At 54.3% G+C, this 10,426-nt stretch overlaps 1 protein-coding gene across 1 annotated transcript in view; it reads right to left on the bottom strand.

The window, feature by feature from the left end:
• The window catches only part of LOC133234581 (cholesterol 24-hydroxylase), a 28,498-nt gene extending 19,338 nt beyond the window's left edge, over window positions 1-9,160 (bottom strand). Inside the window, exons 1-3 of the mRNA XM_061395305.1 lie at window positions 8,667-9,160; window positions 1,868-1,948; window positions 1,062-1,143 (exon numbers count right to left, since the gene is read on the bottom strand). Of these exons, the coding sequence (XP_061251289.1) occupies window positions 1,062-1,143; window positions 1,868-1,948; window positions 8,667-8,833 (330 nt within the window). The 5' untranslated portion in view covers window positions 8,834-9,160. The remainder of the gene's footprint in view (window positions 1-1,061; window positions 1,144-1,867; window positions 1,949-8,666) is intronic.
• Window positions 9,161-10,426: the final 1,266 nt, after the last annotated feature.

Here is a 10,426-nt window from a genome sequence, read left to right as displayed (position 1 = left end):
ATATCTTTCAATTTCTTTTCTCACTGAACATCATGAAGGTCTTGTGTATGGCTTTTGGTAGCATGCTTTTAAAAGTCTTAAACTGTGTCTGAATTTGCAATGAGGGTTTTTTTTTTTAAAAAAAAAAGGACTTCTAACATTCTGTTAGAGACATCATGGTCATTCCACTTGTCTCGTGATCTAGGCACAGAGTTGTATCTTATCCTTCTTAATCACCACAGCCACTCTCGAAGCAGAGCGCCGCACCCACAAGTCAGCTTGGTACCCCCTAGGGGAATAACAGCACCGTCATTTACTGAGCGCTTCCTGCGCACCAAGCATGGGCTGGACGGCTCACATACATTATTACATTATTTCAGCTCCATTCTTATAACCATCTGCGAGAGCAGCAGCATCTCTATTTGACAGACAAGGAAACGATGGCCCAGAATGATAAAGTACATTGTCCACAGTTCCATAGCCAGTTGGCGGCAGAGCCCAGTTCTGCCAACTTCCAAGTAGACTATCTGATGGCCATTCTTAGTACCAACACGGCAGACACGGTCCTGCACATACTACAGGCCAACTAATGCTGTCTGTTTTCGTTTCCTCGCTTCCAAGATGAGGACCAGAAAGAGTCCTTACCAATTAAATGGGTTCATAATTGTAAAGTACACCGAAGTTCATGCTGAAGCAAAATTTGATCCTTTGTTTGTTAAATAAATGGATCAACATTTCGTTCTCATCAGAGCCTTAAAAGAGAGGGGTAATAGCCCCAGCTCGCAGAGGAAGGAACTGCTAAGAGAGGTGGACTAACTAGACGTATGTGTACCAGTTCCCAACCCAGAAGAGTCTAACAATAACTCACTGTCCACATCAAACAGCTCTACTTTTAGGAGCGCCCCCCCTCCCACCGCTACCAACAGAAGTGGGTGGTTAGAGAGGAGGATGCTGTTCCCTTTGGGATCCCTGGGGAACCAGCCCAGATCCGTGTGACTCTGCAATGTCTCTCCCACAGTCCCTGGGGGAGCATTTCATGCCCCCAACCAGGGGCTCTCCTTCGAAACCACGCCGTTTCCTACCTTGACCGACTCGGGGCTCGTGACGATGACCGAGGTTTTGTGGAAGACATTGACCCGCACGACGGGCCCATACTTCTTAGCCCTGGAAACCAAAGTGATGCAAAGGAGGCTGTCAACTACCAGAGATGTGAACATCATCAGATCAACCGGGCTCAGCTGGAGAAACAGGGTGCCCCGTCCCAGGGGTGGGGGGCACTCAAGGTTCTGGAGCCTAGGTTCTGCCTTGGTGTCGACTCTGCTGAATTGCATCCCCCTCTGGCCTCAGTTTCCATATCCATGAAAACAAGGTTTCTACTCTTCTCCTTTGCCCCAAAAGGTTGTGCTGGGATTCAAGCAATATCATGGCTTTGAGAAATGTAAAAGCCCACCCCAAACACCAATGACTGTTACACAGTCACACACCCACCCAATTTACAGATGAAGAAACTGAAGCTCAGAGAGCTTCTGATGGTTGGTCTAAAGCCATGCAAAGTTGGCTAAAGGCAGAACTTGTCTTCTTCTTCGTTTTCTTTTTTTTGGCCATACCGCATAGCACATGGGATTTTAGTTCCCCAACTAGGGATAGAACCCATGCCCCCTTCACTGGAAGCACAGACTCTTAACCACTGGACCACTGGGACTTCCCAGAGCTTGCCTTCTGAACCTGCCTTGTATGAACCTGCCTCTCTACCTAGAAGAGGAACTACTGGGGGTGAGAATGGCCTGGACCGGGGAGGGGAGTGTGTGCTGGACTGGGGGTGGGGGGAAGCTGGCCCATGAGCAGTGGGGGCTGGGATAGGAGCAACAAATACCAAGTTAGGACCCACCAATCCAAAAACACGTCTTGGAGCACGCGGCCACAAACCTCATCCTTTTTCCAAAAGTAGGGGAGGTGCCCTAGAAGGAAACTAGAAGAAATGGGAAACGTTAAGGTCTCTGGAAGTCACCATCAAAGAGTGCTCCCTTCCCCACAGGACCCTATGGAGTCGGTGTTATCAGGCCCACTTCACAGATGGGAGGACTGAGGCACGGAGAGGTACAGCCCCGGCTCAGGGTCACCAGGCAGGACGCAAATCCCAGTCTGACTGGCCCCAGAAGTTTTCTTAGAAAGATGTAGAAGAATAAAACCATCTTCCTGGTGCAGGAGTTGGGGGCTGGTATGAGGAATAATATTTTGGCCACCTGATGCAAAGAACCAAGTCACTGGATAAGACCCTGATGCTGGGAAAGACTGAAGGTAAAAGGAGAAGAGGGCGGCAGGGGATGAGATGGTTGGATAGCATCACTGACTCAATACACATGAATCTGAGCAAACTCTGGGAGATAATGAAGGACAGAGAAGCCTGGCATGCTGTAGTCCATGGGGTCTCAAAGAGTCAGACACGACTGAACAACTGAACCACTGTGGGGAATAACCTGAGACATTCACTGAACATTTATTAAATGCCGGGCACCATGCTGAGCCTGACTCCATCTGAACTCCTCGCACCTTCTGGAAGCAGGTCTGTTACTAAGCCAGTTAACAGGCAGGGCGACTGAGCCTCAGAAAAGGAAGTCACCTGGCCCTAGGTGCATGGCTGGTACCTGGGTGTCCTGCAGCCCTTCTCACCAGGGCATATTTTGGGCATCCTAGCTCAGCAGTGTGATAAGCAGATTGTAAACAAGCCTGTTTGGTGTTGCTTTAGGCACATTTCAAGGTACTGGTGATTTCCTGTCTCCTGTTTAACTTTATTCCTGCCAAGTTCCCTTACTATAGCTTCCAGAATGGGTGACAATAAAACTGCAATTGGGGTTTTCTGGGTCATGGAACTCACGTTCTTCTGGTGGGGGAGACAGAATGAATAAGCAAGTAAGTAAACAGGAAGTCAGATGGGAGAAAAATCAGAGTTGGGGGAAATAAAGAGAGCTGGGGATGGATGTAGGAGGGTTATTTTAAACAGGCAACATCACTTTAAGAAGGTGACATGTGAGCTGCAAGGAGTGAGGAACTCAGCCACACAGGTACCTGGGGGAAGAGCACGTCAGGCAAAGGGAATAGTAGGTGCAAAGGCCCTGAGGCAGGAGCATGCTTGCCGAGTTCAAGGAACAGTGAGGAGGTGGTGTGGCTGGAGCAGAATGCTTGAGGGAAAGTGGTACAGGATGGGATTGCCAAGGATGGGGTTCAGATCGTGTGCGGCTCTGTGGACTGTCATCCAAACTTTTGCTTCGACCTTGTTGAGGTGGAGGCCACAGGAGGGTTTTGAGCAGAACCAGAGACGGGATCTGGCTTGGGTGTTAAACGAACCGTCCTCACTGCTACAAGGCGGAGAGTAAGCAGGGCAGGCAGAGGTGGAGGCAGGGGCACCAGCGAGGGGCTGTAAGTGGAGATGAGATGTCAGACGCTGAATGCATGGAGGTGGGTGGAGCCAAGGGGACCTGCTGACGGACTGGACCTGGGCCGTGAGACAGGGGTCAGGGATGACCCTGGGGCTTTTGGCCTGGCCACTGGGAGGCTGGCTGGAGCTGCCATTCACCAAGGTGAGGAGGCCTGAGACAGGGGAGCTGCTGGCCGCAGCAAACACTGCATGCCCGCCCCGGCCTTGTCCTTGCAGGTGGGGCTTCCGAAGGCTCTGCCTGCGGGAGGGGCAGGCTGGAAATCCCAGCCCAACAGCCCCTAGACCAGCCCTCCATCAGTGATCCCCTCTCCCTCCACCTCCAGGCAGGGACCACCGGGTCCCAGAGTTCCCCAGGGGGGTTGCCTCTCAGTTGCCCCCAGAGGTAACTTGCTTTATTAGGCTTCTGACCTTCTCTCTCCAGCCCCACCAGGATCACCTTCCCCGGACTGCTTACATGTCAATTCTCGTCTCAGGATGGGCATCTGGCAACCAGCCTGAGACAAGCGGATGACACTGGGAGCCAGCCTTGGAGCTGCTAGGTGTGCGCTGCCCATCTCACGTGGAAGGGAAGCAGGCAGGCAGTCCCCTGAGACTGCAGTTGAGCGAAGAGCTCCTGGCTAGAGATATCAGTGTGAGTCCTCAGCAAAGAAGTGGGGCTTACAGATGGGTAGGCCACAAGCGGTGGGTGCAGACAGAGAAAAGGCCCCAAGAGTGAGCCGCTGTTGGGGGGACAGGTAGGAAGGGGACAACCAGCCAGGGAGACTGGGCAGGAGTTGCCAGGTGGGGAGGCCAGAGACAGAGCGGGGAAACCTGTGAAGATAAACTCCAAGAGGTAGGAAGGGACAGGCCCTGTCCCGGGCTGCTGAGGGGCCAGGCAAGATCGGCACCAAGCACTAACCAAGCTGCCCAGCTCCATGGAGGTCTCTGGGGCCTGGACCAAAACCCATTGGTGGAGAGGTGGGGGATTCTAGAGAGAAGGGGAGGAGCGAACAGGGGGCCCAAAACAGGCAGGCTTTGGAGGGGGTGTTGCTGCGGGGGTGCAAAGCCAAGATGGAGGGGGGGTGGCAGCTGGAGGGAATGAGGAGGAAGAGGTTTGTTTTACAGCCTATTGTATAAAAATAGGAACGATGCAGAAGAGAAGGAAGAGCGAGGAGAGAAGAGAGGGGGACAATGCAGCGGTTGCTGAATGGTGGAGGAGGAGGGCGTCCTTGGCCAGGAGCATGGGGGTCCCAGCGAAGAAGGTGCAGGGAAGGGGGCCGCTGTGACGGCAGAACCCTGGAAAGAAGTTCGGTCAGGCTGCTCATTTGCTCAGGGAAGTAGGAGGCGAGAATAAAGGCTAAGCGTGTGCTGGCTGGTGGAGAGAGATGCAGGGCTGTAGGACTTCATGCCAGTGGCTGGGCGGAAGGGAGTTCAGCGGGCCGCCGAACCCACTCGAGGTGAGTGGGTTTGAACTTACACCATGCCACCTGCAGCAAGATGGACTGTGGACATCACACATGACTGGCTTCATTTCAGAATAATCCAGCATTCCTGGACACTCCCCAAAGTTGCATGTTTGGGGAGAATGCTTTCAGCTTTGAGTTCCCTGAGTGAGAACAGAGTCTAGACCCTCCTCACCTCCCCAGATCTGTCTGAGAGTCTCTATCCTAAGCAGCAGAGTCCAAAGCCACCTGGGCAGGAAGACGAGCGACACCTCAAGAAGGTAAAAGGCATGGAGTGGCGCGGGGTCCCCAAGGCCAGGCAAGAAAGGCGTCTAAGGCCCGTTTCTCCTTGTTCCTACAGGGGGCGCTGGGGAGGCGAAGACGGAGCGCTGAGATGAGGCGTTAGAAACAAGCCGGTGAGGATGAAGGAAAGAGGCGAGGAAAGCCGGTGAGGATGAAGGAAAGAGGTGAGGGAGACTCCTGGCACCGGGAGGGGCAGACAGAAGCCCACCTGGTGTGCCTCTGGTAGCAGACGGCATATGGCAGAGCAGCCCAGAGAGGGAGGGAGGGGCGGGCAAAAATGCCCCTCCCCTGCCTGGTGCCCAGCAAGCCTAGTTTCTGATAATCCCGTGATGGGCACCGTGGGAATCTGAGGTTTCCAGTGGGCAGAGAAAGTGTGGGACAGTTACTGGGGTAGAAGGTATCTGGAGGGCCCACTGTGAGGCCACCCAGAGGGGTGCAGGCGGCCCACGAAATGGTTCAGGGGTGGGCCACCCACTGGAAGTGAGGGTGAGGGGCCATGAATTTGCCTCGTGCCAGAGGGATGGGGGTGGGGTGAGTGCTCAGCTGGGCACCCCAAGTCCACTGGATCCACCCCCCACAACAGAGCCAGCCATGGGTCTCCACCTTTGTGGGGAACCCTCCAGCAACTGTCAGACCACCCCCACACCTGGCACCTTGGAAAGTAGGAGAGGGCAGAGAGAACCAATGCTGCCTAGGAGTTTTGAAAAAAAAAAAAAAAATTACAAAATAAAACCTGAGAGAGAGACTTTTCACTGTCAAGTTTACAGTCATCCCACATTGGGTTGGGGGGCGGGTGGGAGGCTGCAGGGCTGATAAGGAAGTTCAGAGTAGTGTCAATACAGAAGCTACAGTGTCTGTGTGGGATCTGAAGATGAGGTCTGTGTTTCCAGATGTCACATGGATTGTTGCAGTAGGGTGTTGTTTGTAATGAGCACACAGAAGTGGGGCAGTCAGGGAGGGCGTCATGGAGCAGGGGCAACCTGGTGACTCCTGAGAATAAAGCGGATGAAGAATGGGGCTGGGAGAGCACAGCCGCTGCCTCTTGCAGGGAAGAGGGTTCCCTGCCTGCAGGCTGGCAGAGCCCCAGAGCACAAGGGGTGAATGCCACTACTGGAAACTCAGTACACACGTAGATTTCTTGTCAACAGTGATGTTGCCAGTCACGGCTTAGGGACCCAAACTTTGAATGCCAAAGCATCTGATTTGTACTAAAAAGAGGTTCCAGAACTTTCCTTTAGTGCAGTTTTGTATTTGACCAGCAACCAATTTTTAATCCAAAGCCTTTTGCACATGCACTGTTCAGTTGACCTCATTAGAATAAAGACCCCAACCCACATTATATTCACATCATATAAAGACCCTAACTCCTCCACCCACCCACCCGCATCCCTGTAGGTCACATGTCAGTTCTGCAGTGTAAGATCTCGGGGAGAATCCAGGCATAAAAGGGAAAGAAACACGCACGCACGCTACTACATGGATGACCCTGGAAAGCATTCTGCTAAGCTAAAGAAGCCAGACACAAAGGTCACACACTGTATGAGTCCATTTATATGAAATGTCCAAAACAGGCAGATCTATGGAGACAGAAGGCAAATGAGTGGTTGTCAGCGAGTTCTGGGGGCTGAGGAGTGACAGCTAACAGGGATGGGGTTTCTTTCTGTGATGATGAAAATGTCTGGAGCTGGAGTGGTGGTTGCATAACTGTCACTATACTAAGAAGCACTGCATTGTACACTTTAAAGGGGGTACATGTTACACATACCTAATTTTATTTTTTTAAATGCAGTTTCAAAAAATTGATGGGGGGAGAGTAGCAGAAAGGGGCTTGATTTAAGTTCTGTCTTCTCAAGACACAGAGACTGGCCCAGGCCTGCAGTGTTTGAAGCACTTGGGTTTACAAGAAGGTCGAGTCAGGAGGAGGCCTATCTGAATGAGTGCAAAATTCACAGTTCCAAGCTTTTGATGGCTGATTTGAAAACTTGAAAGGGTAACAGTGTACCTAACCAAACTGGCAAGAGACTTTTACCATCCACCTTGAATCAGAGTTTATCCAGGGTCTACTGCGAATGGACCAGGTGCTGCTGAGCTAGGTGTCAGGGACATAGCAGTGAACAAGACAGACACAGGCCCATGGGAGGGACAGACACTTTAGAGGTTGCACCATTTGGGTGACTTTATAAAATGATCATAATATATTTGGGTGTGGGAGCAGGTAGGGCCTCCCTGAACAGTTGGCATTTAAACCAAGCCTAGAAGGCTGGGGAAGAACCATCTAGAAGGAGGGGAAGACACAGCTGTGAAGTAAGGGAAAAGGCTGGGAGAGGGCACCTGGGAGGACAGAGGCGCCAGGGGGAACAGTTGCCTCCCTACGTCCCAGTCACAGAGATCCTTCCTGAACCCACCAAACAGGGCTCAGGCTTCTCGTGGCAGGGCATCCGGCTTGCACTGGAGGTGGGTGCCTTCCAGAATGTTGGTGTCCTGAGGTTTTACAAAGGGTGTTCTAATACCATGGTTTATTCATTCAGTCAACAAATATTTATTCAGCATCCGCAAAGCGCCAGGCGCTGGGGATACACATGTGAACACACAGGATCCCTGCCCTCCCAGGGCTCACATTCTAAAGGGGGGAGACAGTCAACAGGTGACCAGCCAACAGGTGAAAAGGAGGTAAGGTCGGGGGTGAGGGCCCATTGAGGAGTTTGGAGCTAGGAGGTGGGCTTGGGGAACAGGAGGACCCTGGAGGAGGGATGCAGCTGGGGTGGATGGGTGCAGAAAGACTGGGGACAGCAGTGAGCAAGCAAGGGGAGAGAAGAGTGGAGAGCAGGTTCTGAGAGCTCAGCAGGGACCTTGCTGGCTACAGAATGGACTTGATTTAGATTTAGATTTAGTTCTAAAGTGATGGGAAGCTTCTGGAGCAAAGAAACAACACGTTTGATTTGAGCTTTGGAAAGGTAAGCTTCTGGTGGGGAGGGGGGAGGGAACGTGAATGGGGGTGAGAGTGGAGGATGGAATGGAAGTGCTAAGGAGAAGACAAGAAGGAGATACCAGGACAGAAATAGGGGAGAAAAAAAAGAGGGGGTAATGTGACCAGAGTACAGTGTACCCCAATCCAGGTTGAGTGACCTCATCCAAGTCCCAAAGTTAAGAGCGCCCACTTTAAGAGCCAGGCTGACCCGGGTTTAAATCTAGGCTTACCAACTGTGTGACCTTGGGCAGGTGACTTTGCCTCTGCGCGCCTCAGTCTCCTCGTCTGAACGATGGGGTAATAGCGCCTACCTAACAGGGTTGTCGCTACCATCACGTTGTCGGGGCCCAGCAGAGCGCGGTGGGCGCCGAGCAGCTGCTGCGGCTGTGAGTAATTTGTTACTAAGAATAGTTAGCGCCCCTCTCCTGGCCGCCGTTTCCAAGCGGCCGCGCGCGGTGGCAAGGTTGGACCCCCAGCCCGGATGCCAGCTTGGACGCGGTTCCCCGATCCCCCCATTCCAGCGCCCCATCCAGGCCCCCGCCCCCACCCCCCCGCTCACCTGGGCCGCGGCGGCCCGGGGATGTGCTCGTAGCGGCTGCGAGCGCGGTGCACGAAGGTGCAGCAGAGGCCGAAGACGACCAGGACGGCGCTGCCAAGCAGCATCAGCAGCCCGGGGCTCATGGCTCCCGGGCCGGCCTGGCCGGGGTCGGGGTCGGGGCCGGGCATGGAGGGGGCGGGAGGCCGCGAGCCGACTCAGCTGTCAGAGCCGCGCGCCGCCTCGGCCCCAGGCCCGGCGCGACCCAGCACCGCCCCCACCCGCTCGGCTCCACCCCCGCCAGTTCCGACCCCTCCCAGGGCGTTTGGTCCCCGCCAACCCACGTCTCCGCCTCCGGCTCCATCTCTCGGGGCCGGCCCCAGATTTGCCCCGCCCACGCTTAAGCTCCGCCCCAACAGCAATAGTGCCCCGCCCAGTTCCTAGGCCACGCCCAGAGCACGTGATCTCCACCAATCAAAACTAGGCTTCTGGCCCAGACCCCTTCAGCCCCGCCCTCTCCCCGCCTCCCAGGCTCCGCCCATACCCCTCAAGCTCCACCCCAACAGCAGCTCCGCCCAGAACGCGTTGTCCCTGGCAACCTTAATTCCTCCTCTCTTACTGCCCTGGCGGCGGCGCTAAATCCTGCTGTCTTGTCCACCCTCCTTGGCGAATAATGGCCTTTTCACGCGCGCAGTCCCAGGCCCCTTCTTTTCTCCCTAAACCTTCCTGGAAACCCCATCCCAGCCTCCAAATTTCTGTATTACACCGACTGTTCCCAGACTTCTCTCTGGAAGCCCCAACCTCCAAAACGGGTGTCCCCTTCACGGGGCAGGTGAAAAGGACCCTGGGCACACAGGGAGGCCTGTGTCTGCGAGCGAAGAGCACACGGCTGGACCCGAAGCTGCCACCCAGACCAAGGGGAAGCCCCAGTGGGGGACTGCGGGTGCAATGTCCCAGGCGTTGATCCAGGTCCGAAGGAGCTAGAGTTGGAGTGGTTGAAAATCTGCGTGCGAAAAGTCCCAGGCAATCGGAAAACGGGAAGTGTGCCCAGGGTGGCCAAAGGGTATCTTTGAACTAATAACCAAGACCTCCTTCCCTTTTATAACCTGTTTCTTCTTACCCGTCCAGGTATGATCCAAGAAGAGCCCAGCTCTTCCTTCTGGGGCTTTTTAGCTCCCAATTTTTATACTCAGGAGTGACCCAGGATAAAAGGAGTAGATGGAAAGGGCCAGGTGTGCCTCCCCACCCCCCACCCCCACCCCCGTTCTCATCCAGATAGAGATCCTCCAGTCCAGGGCGGAGGCGTCCAAAGAGTTTACATGTTGCTGGGTTTCTGAGAAAAGGACACTCCCCGGCCCCACTTGTGGGCCAGAATCCTGAGAGATTTGGGAAAAATAGAGAAAGCCTGTATACCTCCTTCCCAGGTACAGCTGGGGACAGGCCCCACCACGGGCATGAGTGTTCACGGGTGTGTGGGATACAGGGTGCCAGAGAGCCAAGGTTTAAGAGCTGGGTCAAGCACAGAGGAGACCCCCCACCCCCACTGCAAGCTGGACGTCTATCCCAGCTCAGACTGCACCAGCCTCTCCCTAGGGCTGGGAGATGCTGCATGTGGTGGTGAGAAGCAGCCACAGGCACGCACCGGCCGGCCCTGTGGAGCAGGGGAGAGGCAGGCAGGGAGAGCAGACAAATCCTTCTAGATTGCGAAACTTCCAGGGGTCGGGGCCATTTGAAGGTAGGACGCCAGACAATTGTTCCTTGAGGGCAGTGTGTGTGCTCGGTTG

The sequence above is a fragment of the Bos javanicus genome, chromosome 21 (assembly GCF_032452875.1).
Source record: "Bos javanicus breed banteng chromosome 21, ARS-OSU_banteng_1.0, whole genome shotgun sequence".
Lineage (NCBI taxonomy): Eukaryota > Metazoa > Chordata > Mammalia > Artiodactyla > Bovidae > Bos > Bos javanicus.
This window is presented reverse-complemented; position numbering and strand designations above follow the sequence as displayed.